This window comes from Dermochelys coriacea, chromosome 2 (genome assembly GCF_009764565.3).
Source record: "Dermochelys coriacea isolate rDerCor1 chromosome 2, rDerCor1.pri.v4, whole genome shotgun sequence".
NCBI lineage: Eukaryota > Metazoa > Chordata > Testudines > Dermochelyidae > Dermochelys > Dermochelys coriacea.
The window spans coordinates 162,816,784-162,832,144 of record NC_050069.1 but is presented as its reverse complement, the minus strand read 5'-3'; the positions used below and the strand labels follow the sequence as shown (position 1 = coordinate 162,832,144).

At 40.8% G+C, this 15,361-nt stretch overlaps 1 protein-coding gene across 5 annotated transcripts in view; it reads left to right on the top strand.

Moving 5' to 3' along the window:
* The window catches only part of FHOD3 (formin homology 2 domain containing 3), a 623,525-nt gene that overhangs the window by 384,498 nt on the left and 223,666 nt on the right, over positions 1-15,361 (top strand). For all 5 annotated transcript variants that reach the window (XM_043508620.1, XM_043508619.1, XM_043508621.1 and 2 more), the window contains exon 6: positions 3,577-3,671. In XM_043508620.1, coding sequence (XP_043364555.1) covers positions 3,577-3,671 — 95 coding nt within the window. The remainder of the gene's footprint in view (positions 1-3,576; positions 3,672-15,361) is intronic.

Genomic DNA, 15,361 nt, shown 5'->3' with positions numbered 1-15,361 from the left:
GGCTGTGCCATTAATGTGGTAGAGTTGGGGGGAGTTTCAGCCATTCTGGCCTGGGGTTTCAGCCATTCAGTGGACCGTAAGCCACTGTGCCAATGTAGGGCAAAGTGCGTCAGAGTATCTGAGGAGGACACATTCTGCTGCTCTAGACAAGGAGCATCCTGTGCCCAGTCTGCCAACTGTGTCATATGCAAGATGTGGTCAGGCAGACTCAATCCTCATTAGAGCCATGAAGTATCAGCAGGTGCATTAACTTGGTTCCCAGGCTAGTGTTTGTATGACAGCCTCCACTCTGATCCATTCTTTTCAGGTGTTCTCTTTTCCCTCAGCACACCCATGCAATGCAAGTAGCATTTAGCTTTGGAAATGGACCTTATGCAGTCCTAGGGGAGTGTGTATGCGTTTTTTTTTAAAATAGGAATTCAGTGTTTCTTTTTTAATGGAACTCAATCTGAGGACAAAAAGATTTTTAGGGCACTGTCAATGTACATGAATCTAAGAGACCAGTTAAGGGTATAAAGTTGCTGTGTATTTTAGGTGCTCATCCTATAGAAAGTAGATTCCCCTTTCCCGCCCCCCCTCCCCAACTCTCACTTTTGTTCCTGTGACTAATAGAGACAGGAAATAACATCCTATTCAACAAGTAAACTATGAAGCTCCATTCCAGGGACTGTCAGCAACTGATAAGTTGATGTGTGACAGATAATTATTGTAGACGCGACTTCTGTGCAGGCAGCCTGGCACCAGCAAAAACTTATCTTTTGTCTTAACTGCTCGATGACATTCTGTACAATATTCTTTATCTTGTAATACTTCTGTCAGTATTTGCCAGTTGTTTAAACTGCAACAGAATGTCTGTAGCTTTTCTTTCACTTGTTTAGAATTTTCCACCAAGATCCCAAAGAACTGTCCTGTAGCTGTAACAGATATTATCAGTCTTAGGGCAATGCCTGATGATGTGCACATGCACACACAAAGGTATTGTGGTAGCAGATGAAAATTGTCAGGAATCATGTTGCTCCTGCTTTCCATGGTGCCTGCTAATGTGTCCTAACCCAGTGTTGTTATGCACAGTTATATTTAAAAAGCTAGGACGTAATGTAACCCAGATCTTATGTAAGCATTCAGTCTATCTTGAGAACAAATAGGAAAGTTGTTTTGTTGGAAAATTGTGTGTCTTTTTGTTTTAAAGGCAGACTTTCTGCTGTCTTTGATTTCTTTCTTGTTAATTTGGAAAGTATGTGCCAGGAATAAATTTTGTTGCACATTTGTTTCAGATTCAAATTAAATCCCTCCACCATTAACCAAAGAATTCACTACAAAGGAATGGTTTGGTGATTTTATCATGGTTTGATCTCACCCTGATCTATGACCAAATCTTTTTGTTCTGAAAAGAAGCAAATATAGGAATTATGACTTTTATTTGATTATTGAGGGATATCAGTGTTCCCCTCTCTCAAATAACTGTCAGGGAATGCTGAAAATGAGCCCTTTTATCCAGTCAGTGCAATTTTAATCTTGCTGATGGGGAGTTATCTTATTTTTTCAAAATGTATTGACTTTTTCTTTTTAGTCTTCCATGTAAACCAGGTAAAACAGACCAATGGGTGAGATTTACTAGAAACAAAAACGTCAGTTAGATTCCTAACTCCTATTGATTTTCAATGACAGTTAAGTGCCTGCTTGCATTTGTACCTGTGGGGGAATCTCCCCTGAAATAATGTAGTTAGTAGAATAGTAGCATATATGGATATATGTACATTTATTATTTATGTATACATTTGTGTTGCATTAATGCTCAGAGGTCTCAATCAGGGATCAGGGCGTCATAGTGGTAGAAACTGTACACACACAACGAAAAAGACGCCAGAGAACTTAAAATCTAAACCTTGGAAACACAACAGGTAGAAATAAACAAATATGGTGGTGAGAGGGAACAAAACTAAGTAACAGAGAAATGATCGTATTTGGCATAATAAGCCTCCTTATCAAGAGTCATGGCATGCACACTGCCTATCCAGTACAGTTGTGTGAACAGTGGTCTCAGGTTGGAAAAATCATACAGACATATCATACAAGAAACAAACTACTACCAAAGGATGTGAACATGTGATGATTCCTGCTATTCTTGTTAGTGGCACTGTGGTCTAGAGAACGTAGGATAGGTAATTAGGAATCTGATCTCAAATCCGGTTTTGCCACTGACATGTTGTGTGGCCTTTGGTACTTGCTTCTCTGCATCAGTTCACCCCTCTGAGAAAAGGGTATAAGTATGCATTTTTACCTATCTCAGTTATGATGATTAATTAGTTAATAGGCCAGATTCATGCTTTCTGGCAAAGGGATGTAAGCATTGTGTCTCTCTGTGTCAACGAAGCTGGCTGCACCAAATGGGTGATTTACTTGATGGACAGCCGCTAGACAATGACACCCACTTTTGAGGTAGGTTACAGATCATTCTCCACCCAACCACCAGAGACAGGTTCTGCTGATGGGGTCCAGTATAGAACATATAGTGAAACAAGCCAATCCTTGAAAAGCTTTTGGAAGATGCACAGTATAATTATTATTTTCTCTGCACTATTTTTTGATATTTCTTTATTGCAAAAATTCTCCAGTAATAACTCTTGGGTCATCTTTAATACTACTGAGTTATTCTTACTACAGATTGTGTTGAAGGTGCTACTTTAACATGTTCCTTTTCGGCTCAAGTGTGCATGAATCTCCTATTATAAAGTAAAAGATTTGGAGAAGAAAGCTTTGATTTTTGTTAATCCAGTCTTCACTAATCCCAGCAGTTGATAATCTGTCTGAAAAATATCTATTTTTCCTTATCGCTCATCAGAGAATTAATAACTATGTGCTGTAGCAAAGTCTCATGTTATCAATACCTCATGAGTTTTGCAAAGTATAGTATCGTATTTTACAAGCACTATATGAAATGTTATCATAAAACATATTTTGTGATTTTTTTTCTCCTTGCTGTTTTTTGTTTCCTTGTTAACACTCACAATTCAATGATTCACAAGGATGTCTTTGTGAAATGGCAACCTTCTACTGTACTAACTTGCATTAACTACCACGCTGGAATTGTGAATTGCTGAAATTTGGCAAACAGAATGGCTAGCCTAATCAAAGATTATTTTAATCCACATAGATAGATTCCAAATCTAAAACGTTCAATATACTATATAATACTTCCAAACATGAATAGACCCATTGGCTCACAGTAGCAAAGCGTAGCCCATTGAAAATAATGGAACTGTTCATGGTAGTAAGCACTATGCTGGGTATCAAGTGTTTCCAAGACTGGGCCAATACAGCACAGAATCATTCAGGCAAGGGCTGATGACTATAATCTGCCCTCAGTGACATTAGTACAAAACTGCAGTGACTCCAAATGAAGTTACTTCAAATTAACACCTGTGTAATCTAGAACAGGATCTAGCCTTGTGTCTTTTGTCAATAAAGTTTTTGTCAATGTGAACCTATTTACATAGTAATGATAGTTAATATCAGGATTTTAATAAATATTCACCAGGTCTGATTGTACTTTCTTTGTCTTTTTCTTTACTTTAGCTTTGGGCCAGATTATGCTGTATGTAGATGGCATGAATGGAGTAATAAATCATAATGAAACCATCCAATGGCTGTACACTCTCATTGGGTCAAAGGTAAGAAGCTCTCCAGTTACTTGTTTTATACATCTTAAGTGTTCTTTAAATAATTTTTTTTTCTATTTTGTGTGCATGAATTGTTGGTGGAGTGTGTGTGTGTGTGTGTGTGTGGAGAAGGATTAGAATTCCAGAGAGAAATTTAAGTATTGATTGCTTGGGATCAACTCATATAGTTTTGTAAACTAGGACTAGAAGGATACAATAGAATTGTGCAGAGAATTTAGAGTTTTGCAGCATTCGTAAAGCAAAATAACTCATCAGCAGACTCTGGAGGCTGACATCTTAGCTTTTTCCTAAATAGTTTGATCAGTTATAGCATTTGTTATAGTAATGGTGTTGGTTATTATATTTTAACTTAGACTGAGATCATCCTGTCCTTTCGTAAAATATACAGTATTCATTGTGTATAATTCTGTCCATTGATCAGCATCCAGTTAGAGTGCTCAATTTTCATAAACTTGTAAATATTAAGGTCAGAGGAACCATTCTGATCATATAGACTGATCTCCTGCATAATCCAAGCCATAGTTTTCACCTAGTAATTCCTGTGCCCAGCCAAATGATTTGTGGTTAAATTAGAACAATCCTTTATAAAGACATCCACTCCTAATTTAAAGACTCCTAATTTAATCCACTCCTAATTTAATTTCTAAGTGAAAGCATCTACAGCCCAAACTGGAGCAGTTTGGAGAATGCAGGCATCAATCTGCTGCCACGCACATGTGAAGCAAGAATTCTGCCACTCAGGCTAATTCTGCCACCTACCTAATACTGCTGTCAGTTAAGTTCATAGGAGTTCTACCCTCATCTAAACTTGGAGTTAGATCAGGCCCATATTTTACATAGTACCTACATGCCTGGAGAGGCAATCAAAAAACGTGATTACTGCAAGGGCATTTAATTGGTAAGCTGTTTCAGGGCCTGATTCAAGATCCATTGAAGTGAATCGGAGTCTTTCCTTTGACTTCAGTGGATTTGGATTAGGGTCTAAAATACTAAGTAAATATCTGTTTAGAATTCCAGTGTAGGCTGGACTGTTATTCCTTTCCTGATATTTCCTGATATTGATAAATACCATATTTTTTCAAAGGACAGTATGTCCTTGCATTGATTCCATTTGTGCAGCCAGTAAATTTGACCACAAGGAGAACATTTTTTTTCTGGCATAATGTTGAGCTTGCCAGGGTGGTATGTGGAAATATCTCTCCTCATATGTACGGTCTTACGAAATTCACGGCCATGAAATACACGTCATGGACTGTGAAATCTGGTATCCCTCCCTGAAATCTGGTCTTTTGTGTGCTTTTACCCTATACTAGACAGATTTCATGGGGGAGACCAGTATTTCTCAAATTGGGGGTCCTGACCCAAAAGGGAATTGCAGGGAGGTTGCAAAGTTATTTTAGGGGGGGTTGCGGAATTGCTACTCTTACTTCTGCGCTGCTGTCTTCAGAGCTGGGTGGCCGGAAAGTGGCTGCTGTTGGACAGGTGCCCACCTCTGAAGACAGTGCCCTGCCAGCACCAGCACAGAAGTAAGGGTGACAATACCATACCATGCCACCCTTACTTCTGCACTGCTTCTGGTGGCAGCTGCCACTCTCCAGCTGCCCAGCTCTGAAGGCAGCGCCACCACCTGCAGCAGTGCAGAAGTAAGGGTAGCAATACCACAACCCCCACTACAATAACCTTGTGACCCCCCCCCCCAACTCCTTTTTGGGACAGGACTCCTACAATTTCAACGTTGTGAAATTTCAGATTTAAATACCTGAAATAATGAAATTTACAATTTTTAAAATCCTAGAACCATGACATTGACCAAAATGGACCGTGAATTTGGTAGGGCCCTACTCATATGAGGATGAGCCCTTTGCCGTAGCTTATCCTATTTGCACAGCCTGGCTGTGAACAGCCATCGGTGGAGAACATGATCACTTTAGTCTGATAACAAAAGATGCATAATGGGTCACATTCTATCTCTGCCTCTGTACTTGCAGAGGTTCACCTGACCTGGAGCCAGTGCAGTTCCTCTGCAGGGGGAGGGAGGAACAGGTGGAGAGGTTGCTTACAGATATTGCTGCTTGCATAGGCCCTTATCCAGCTCCTATTAAAGTCAGTGGAAAGATTCCCATTAACTTTAATGAGAGGTAGATGAAATCTATAGTGCAGAGCCTTGCACTGTAGAAACTCCCAATATGGGAGTTCAAGGAGTGGGTGAAGAATAGGCAGGACCTAAAAGGAATGTGAGATGGGCCACAAAATCTATTACTCCGCCCTAAAGCAGAGGGTAAATTGTAAGAGCCACACAGGTTACTCTTGCCCCTGTTATTTAAACCTGCTCAGAACAAGACTAACTGCCACAATGCTTGGAATGGTGTCAGTAACCTCTCTACACTAGGAGTCCCCAAAGTTGCTAACACCTGGTGGAGCTGAATTAGTGTTAGCAGTGGTGGGAAATTCTCTGGACAGGGGCGGCTCTACAGTTTTTGCCGCCCCAAGCAGTGAAAAAAACTGCCACCATGGACAGCAAAAGGGAGAAGCTGCCGCCGAATTGCCGCCGCCACGGAAACACTGCCGCCCCTTTCCAACTGCCGCCCCAAGCACCTGCTTGGAACTCTTGGTGCCTGGAGCCGGCCCTGTCTCCGAAGATGATGGGGCCATAGAGAAAGGGTTTTCTTTCCTCATTTCCATATGGATATTTGTGCAACCTAAAGACGAGCCTAGCAATCCTGAGTCCCAGAGGCCCCTTTAATCAATCCCTCCAATGCACAGAATTCATTGCTGCAAGAGTCAAAAACTGGGGCTGGATTACTATAAATGCTGGATCATCTTTGGATGACTAATAATATTGGTAGATATGAAAAGTAAGATAATGATGAGGGTAACTAATCTCAAGTGTCATGAGCATCTTGTTGGGTGGAAGATCGGGAAGGAATCCCCCCCCCCCCCACACACACACATGTAGATCATTCCACAGTTGTCTGGATGCATAACCAGGCAGCTTGTTTTCTTGGAGCATCAAATACTAGTCACTGCCAGAGAGAGGATGCCAGTATAGATGTAGAGATGGTTTGGTGGGTACGGATTCTAGTTTCCTATGAAACATATACAAGAAAAAAGCAAGCAAAAAAAAGAAATGTTAAGACATCGAGTATGCTAATCCTCTCATTCTACCACGATGTGGGGGACATCTTAATGTTACTTTACAGATCTGAAATGAAGTATGTTGATTGTCTTTACCAAAGCACTACAACACTCCAGGCTTTAAGCTCCTCTTCTCCCCCATCGTCACCCAAAATGATTATATCCATATCTTGGCTCAGTGCCTGCGACTAGGGAATGCAGGCAATGTGCTTTGAATAGTTTGGTTTCAGGTAGCATCAAAGTTATTCTTTCATTATTATTTAACTGTCTTGGAAGAGATCTAAGCCCCTGTTTGTGTGCCAAAAGTTAATCAAAGGTATGACAAGCCTACTAGCAGAATGTGTGGTGTGACAGCTGCTTTATGCACTTAAATGTGGATTTGGCTCTCCATGAAAATTGAATTGTGGAATTTGCAACATACCTACAGTCTAATATACAGTCCAGCTAAACTACTTCTTTTTCTGCAACAAAGGGAAAATTGTTTTAACATTATTGAGCAAAAAAGGATGGTAAAGTTGCTAAAGCTGCAGTGTAAATATTGAAACAATTCCTTTTGGAAGGAAACGGAAGATAAACAACATATCATTTAGTGGAGTACATTAGCAGTGACTGGGACATGTTGTTTCTTGCCTTTACCTAAAAGCTTTGTAGAGGCTCAATAAATTAATTAGTAGAGATGGTTGAATAATTTTCATTGAAAATCTTTTCTGACAAATTCCAAAATATTTTTGACTTCTTATAATTATTTGTTAAATCCTGCTCATTAGGGGCTCTGGTTCTGGCTCCTTACCTAATGGACTTGTCTATATTAGGTATTTTTTTCCTGTTATATTCCCTACCATTGCTCATACTATTGCAGTTCCATCTCTGATAGCAACAGAACTGGACACTGGCATAGATGGGTCACCATCAGCCACTGGCATTTTCATCACTGCATTGCCTAGACTTGCTGTGAGCAGAGTTAGAGGACACAATTGTTAAAATACCAGCAGAGAGTTTGCACTAGGACTCCTACTATTGTTTCCACTAGTTGAGCTGCACCAATGGCATCAGTAGTGAGAAATCATAAAGGTGGAGGGAAGGTTAGTGTTAGACGCAAATCATATGAGTAAGAGTGGGAGAAATGGGTGCCTGGATAGCACTTCTTGTTGATGTTCAGTGCAAAATTTGAGGTTAGCAATGTACTTCTTCCATATTCGTTTTAAGGGATGGAAGAGCATGGCATTGCTCAAAGTATTTATTATACAATCATGATTGAAATATATCACTAAAATCATAGCACTTACATAGGCCTTGATTCAGCAGTCCCTCCCTCCCACCCCCGTATTTAGCAACGCACTTGACCATGAGTTTAACTGTAGATAAATGGTTAAGTTCTATTGGGCGCAATGGAACTTAAGTACATACCTAAAATTAACCATGCTTTTTAGGCAAGGGTTGGACTTACGTGCATATGTAAAAGCTTTGCTGAATTAAGCCATAGTGCTTCTCGAGCTCTTTAGACAGGTGTGTAGATATCAATAAAAGTTTCAGCTATCCTAACTTTTTAAGGTAATTAAGGGATTAAAAACAGAGATAAAAATACCCATCATATATGTCTATTTTAAAAAATCTTTTTAAAGCTCTTTTGGCTCCCAGATAAAAGGGATGAAGGGTTTGGTGGGACTAGGGGAAAAGGAAGGCTAAAACTGAAACCTAAGATTTTGGAGTAGAAAACTAGCTCTTCCGACTTTTTCGGTCAGTTTCACCTTTTCATCATCTCATCTTTCTCACATCATTCTTACAAATCTCACCACCACCGGCCTATGTACAAGAGTAAATTTGGAATCTAACTACAGAGCCAAGTTAAGTAACAAGGGAGAAGATTTTCAAAGCATGAAGAACAAGTAAGCACCAAACTCTCATAGATTTTCAATAGATTTTTGAAAATCTCCATCATTGTTGGTTAAATTTTCTGGTAATTCTCAGATCCATGACAGCACTCCAATACCCTCCATGTATCTTTGGGGGAAATATCTCCCTCTGTGTAGAAATTAAAGGAAAAGTCCTGCTTGTACATACCAGCAAGGGCATGTGTGAAAGCTGGAAGGTTTTTTGCCTCCAATAGACATTTCTATAGAGCAGGCTTCTCTCAGGACAAGTTGCAATGTTAAAACAAGGCTAGCAAATCACAAGGCTACAAATAATTGTTCTAAATTAAAAAAAAAGAAAGCTTTAAAGGGATCTTGTAGTTTTATTTAACCCCTTTTTAAAGCAATTTCACTCATGTTGTCCAGGAAGAACTGATTGCTTTTGTTATGCAAAACCATTTCCCTTGGATGTCTGACTGCAAACAACAGCAAGTTAATATAGTGGCATTATGTGTCATTCTACCTAGCTGTTTCACATCGTGGTGATGTGTGACACATTGCATCACTGTACCCTCAATAATATATTTTATTGGACCAACTTCTGCTGGTGAGAGAGACAAGCTATCAAGCTTACAGAGAGCTCTTCTTGTCTCTCTAATATCCTGGGACGACCATGGCAACAAAACTGCATGCACCCTAGAACAGTGGGTCTCAACCTTTTTTCAATCACAGACTCCTAAAAACTTTCAAATGGAGGTGTGGACCCCTTTGGAAGCCTATTGTCTGTGTATATAGTTGAATTCTGTTCAGTCAGTTTTCTGTCTAAGTCTTTCATGGACCCCTTAGACATAGCGGCAAAAGAGTCCTGTGGCATGTTATAGACTAACAGATATATTGGAGCATAAACTTTCGTAGGTGAACACCCACTTTGTCGGATGCATGTAGTGGAAATGTCTAGAGGCAGGTATAAATATGCAAGCAAGAATCAGGCTAGGGATAACGAGGTTAGTTCAATCAGGGAGGATGAGGCCCCCTTTTAGCAGTTGAGGTGTGAACACCAAGGGAGGAGAAACTGTTCTTGTAGTTGGCTAGCCATTCACAGTCTTCATTTAATCCTGAGCTGATGGTGTCAAATTTGCAAATGAACTGAAGCTCAGCAGTTTCTCTTTGAAGTCTGGTCCTGAAGTTTTTTTGCTGCAGGATGGCTATCTTTAAATCTGCTATTTATCTCATCACATGATCCATTGTCTACACCCAAACGCTGAGGTACAATCGCATTTGCTCCAACCCCTCAGACAGAGACCAACACCTACAAGATCTTCACCGAGCATTCTTAAAACTACGATACCCACATGAGGAAATAAGGAAACAGATCAACAGAGCCAGACATGTACCCAGAAGCCTCCTGCTGCAAGACAAGCCCAAAAAAGAAACCAGCAGAACTCCACTGGCCATCACATACAGTCCTCAGCTAAAACCTCTCCAGTGCATCATCAGTGATCTACAACCCATCCTGGACAATGATCCCTCACTTTCACAGGCCTTGAGAGGCAGGCCAGTCCTCGCCCACAGACAACCCATCAACCTGAAGCATATTCTCACCAGCAACTACACACCACACCATAGTAATTCTAACTCAGGAACCAATCCATGCAACAAACCTCAATGCCAATTCTGCCCACATATCTACATCAGCAACACCATCACAGGACCTAACCAGATCAGCCACACCATCACCGGTTCATTCACCTGCACGTCCACCAATATAATCTACACCATCATGTGCCAGCAATGCCCCTCTGCTATGTACATTGGCCAAACTGGACAGTCTCTAAGTAAAAGGATAAATGGACACAAATCAGAGATTAGGAATGGCAATATACAAAAACCTTAGAGAGAGGAGAACACTTCAATCTCCCTGGACACACAATAGCAGATTTAAAGGTAGCCATCCTGCAGCAAAAAAACTTCAGGATCAGACTTCAAAGAGAAACTGCTGAGCTTCAGCTCATTTGCAAATTTGACACCATCAGCTCAGGATTAAACAAAGACTGTGAACGGCTAGCCAACTACAAAAGCAGTTTCTCCTCTCTTGGTGTTCACACCTCAACTGTTAGAAGAGGGCCTCATCCTCCCTGATTGAACTAACCTCGTTATCCCTAGCCTGATTCTTGCTTGAATATTTATACCTGCCTCTAGAAATTTCCACTACATGCATCCGACAAAGTGGGTATTCACCCACGAAAGCTTATGCTCCAATACATCTGTTAGTCTATAAGATGCCACAGGACTCTTTACCACTTTTACAGATCCAGACTAACACGGCTACCCCTCTGACCCTTAGACATAGTCTGCAGATCACAGGTTGAGAACCACTGCCCTAGATGATAAATAATGTACTTCCCTGTATAGCTTGTATCTTTTAGTGATGCAGTTTGCAAATACCCAACCTCATGTACATATCAGTAACAGGAGAAACAGTTCTGTAAAACTACAAACACTACATCAGAATTTGTTAGTCTTCCTTCATAGTTGAAAACCTATCCTAATTTAAAATGTTTTTCAAGTCTCTCAAAGTCAACCACAGACGTGGCATACTTTTTCCAGTGAGGTAGGCTTGGAGTACACAAATTAAGGTGGAGCTTTAATAACCATAATACCACCACCATTTTAACATGTATATAATAACTTTCATCCCAAAAGTACCTCCTAAACTAAGTACATATGCTATTTTCACTGTAACAAAGCTTCCTACAGAGCGGAGAACAGCAGTTCGCTAGCACACAGCATGATGAGTGACACTGGTGGAGAGGATGAGTTCTTAGCAGACAATGAGACAAAACCCTGTTCTTGTGAAAAGTGCCATGACATTTTCAACATATATGCAGAGTATACAGCACCTTCATTTTTAAGGCCTTGTCCAAAAGGCCCACCACATACTGAAGTGCAGAGTATTCAGTTGATTTTCTCTGAAAGAATTAGTGATGAGTGCTATTTTTTAGCGTGCTAGCTTGAGTGGAGCCAGTGTGAGTCAGTCTACCTGGGCTGGGAGGCTTGGTCCCAGCTGCTGTGTAGCCATACTACAAGGGGCTGCTCTGGCAGCCGGGGATCACCAGAGTACAGCAACGTTCCAGACTTTCCCTTTTTCCCTTGGTCACATCCTCTGTGCCAGCGCTTATGAGGGGAATGGTATAGAGCCACTACTCTAGCTCTGCACCACCTGGCTCTACACCACCCCCTATATCAGGTGGCTGAGGAGGATAATATGGCACTTCAGAGATTAATATGCAGCTCCTTGCATAGGCGCTGACTCCGAGGCTGGAGCTACAGATGCTAACTTTCCAATGTGCTGTCAGGTGCTCACTGCTCAACCCCCTGCTCTTCCCCAGGTCCTGCCACCACTCCACCCCTTCCCACAAGGCCTCTCCCCCCTCCCGAGCATGCCATGCCCTCGCTTCATTCCCCTCTCCACCAGAGCCTTCTGCGCACTGCAAAACAGCTGATTGTGGCAGGTGGGAGGCATGGGGAACGAGGGTGAGGTGCTGACTGGTGGGGCTGCCGGTGCGCGGGAGGTGCTGGGGGTTGGAGTGGGGTAGTGGATGGGCGGCTGCTGACATATTACTGTGGCTCTTTGGCAATGTTCATTGGTAAATTCTGGCTCCTTCTCAGGCTCAGGTTAGCCACCCCTGTGCTAGTGCCTGTGCACTTCTGGAATGATGGAAAGGGGTTGTAGCAGGGCCAAGGATGTGGTCCATTATTTTTATCATGCATAAAGAAAAGCTGATGCTAACCAGATTTAAACTTCTGGCAGTCATTAAAAATCATACAAAAACAATGTTATACCAGAGTTAGTAGTGAAAGGCTATGGCTACACTGGCACTTTACAGCGCTGCAACTTTCTCGCTCAGGGGTATGAAAAAACACCCCCCTAAGCGCAACAAGTTACAGCGCTGTAAAGCACCAATGTAAACAGTGCCGCAACGCTGGAAGCCGCGCTCCCAGCGCTCTAAGCTAATCCTCTTGTGGAGAAGGAGTACCAGGAGCACTGGGAGAGCTCTCTCCCAGCGCTGGCGCGCAACCACACTCACACTTCAAAGCGCTGCCACGGGAGTGCTCCCGTGGCAGTGCTTTGAAGTTTCGAGTGTAGCCATGCCCAAAGTGTGTTTCAGTAGACTCCAATTAGCATTGCCACCTAAATTACTTTGTTTACAACAGCGGCAAAGAGACTTGTGGCACCTTATAGACTAACGGACATATTGGAGCATAAGCTTTCGTGGGTGAATACCCACTTCGTCAGATGCATGTAGTGGAAATTTCCAGAGGCAGGTAACAACAATTGTTAACAACAATTCTACAACTTCAAAATAAAATTAAAAAGCCTAGTAATTAACATTTAAGTGATCCTGCCATATCTCTCCTTGTGCTATAATGCAAAACCTTAATTCCAACATGTATAAATATTGTGGCAAACCTCTGTGAAATCACACTGTACTACTGTCCCCACATTTCTGGTGTCTCTATCTCTTGTTGCTGAGGTAAGAGTTTAAGGTTTTGCATCATAGTTCAAGTTACATGCAGGTTGACTATGAAGGGATCTGGAGTGTATGTTAGAAGTGGAAGTGGTGTCCCTGTAGTGTATCACTGACAATGTCTCTGTGATACCTGTGGATTGTTGGAAACATTTCCCTTTACTTGATATTCATTTATTTTAAGGTTTGGGATATGTACTGAAGTAACCTTAAGTACTTGCAATGATTTTTTTAATCTTTTGAAATAAATATATGTACATATAAACTTACATATATATCTGTATGTTGTATATATTTACTCTAAATTATTGAAGTAAAGGTTCCAGGGTTAGAGATCATTGCCCACAGGCGGGATACCTACTGTAGCCACACTTCTAAATAAAACTTCTAATGGTGGAACACTAGTTTGATTCAGATACTCTACCCTCGGTGTGTTCACAGACCACTGGGATAAGCCCTTGATCTTTTTTTAAAAATCTCTTATAAAGTTTGGATTGCTCTGCAAACCCACAAATCTCTACCACTGAACTTAGAATTTATGCATAAAAGAGCATTGTGTTCCCAAAACTGTAGTGCACTTTCATTTTTTTTCTTTCCTTTCTTTCTGAGTGCCACTGATGAGAGTAATTTTTTTTTCTATTTGATGATCCAGGCGGCTATAATTCCCCCCAGCAGACCTGAAAACCATTTTTGGCATTGTTTTCAGTGGGAAGTAATCTGTTTTTAAAGTGATCTGGGTAACCTCGGAAGACCAAGTGGAATGCTAGGTCTAGGTTGATATAGGAAGATTGAGTAAAGATTTATATCTCACATATTGTTTTAATTTGTTTTTCCAGTTTGCCTCTGTCTGAGTCCAGTATTGTAGGGACAATGCTGAATCTTAGCTCTCTGGCCTTCCCCTCAGCCTTGTACGAATCTTTTGCTTCACATTTGTTAAAATGCAGAATTGTTTTATATTCTGAAGGGGCACTGCATCTACAAAGTACCAGAAAGATCTTGGGCCACACTGAGATTCTGAGAACTATGTTACTGACTTTTGAATAGAAGCTCACATGAACATAAGGTAAATATATCTCACTTCTCATTAGGGACCAAATCCAAAGTCCATTAAAGTTAATGGATTCAATGGGCTTTGGATAATGCCCTAAGTAGTGATCATTTGGGCTCTAGTTCTAAAATATCGGAGGCCGTGTAGGATTAGTGGTTAGAGAAGAGGTCAAACAGTCAAGTCTTTGGAGTTCTGTTCCTTGCCCTGCTTCTGACTAAAGTTAAACACTTGCTTAACTGCTTTGCTGAACACAGATTGACTTAAGCATGTGCTCAAGGTTTTGCTGAACTGGGACCTTAATTCCTCTGTGCTATAGTTGATCCATTGTGTAAAAGAGTCTAATAATACTTTCCTAGATACTTCCCAGAAAAGGTGTAAAGATTAATTCTTAAAATTATTGTTTAGTGACTTAACACAAGTGCTAGCATAGTAACTTGTCACTGGAGCTGGTTGGAAAAACTTGGACAAAACCATTTTATGTCAAAATTGAAACACAGCATGAAATCAGGTTGATTTTGCCAACATTTCATTTTGGAGGGGAAAACCCCACAAAAATAGGTTTGACAGAAATGGACCATTTGAACATTTTCAGAACAAAATGTTTTAATTTTTTTATTTGAAATTACTTTTGTTTTGAATTGTTTTAATTAGTGTAAAAGGAAAAAAAAAATTTTAAAAAAGGACTGGATTGATCCAAAACAAAGTTTTCGGATAATTTTCTTTCATGGAGAATTTTGAATTTTTGGGTTTCATTCCAGTTTGAAACAAAGCCAAATATTGAAATCTTTATTAAATGGAATTTCCGTGTTCCACACAACCTTCTTGACACTAAGGTGGCAGTTTGGTTTCTACTCCTCTGTTTCTGCCTGGTATATCCAACAGCTGCTATATATCCTTGGGGCTGTTTGCCTATGAACTACCTCGCAGGAAATGGCTGTTGATTTTGCCGGTGAGCCACATCTCAGTGTCCTTACTCGCTTATCACTCAGTTCCTATTGAGGCCATTTTTCACTGGCATCAATCAAAGAAGTGAATAGGGATCTCAGGATTTAGTTCTACACCTTATTATGCTGACTTGTATCATAGCCTTGAAATGTACTGACAGTACAACTTTTCCTT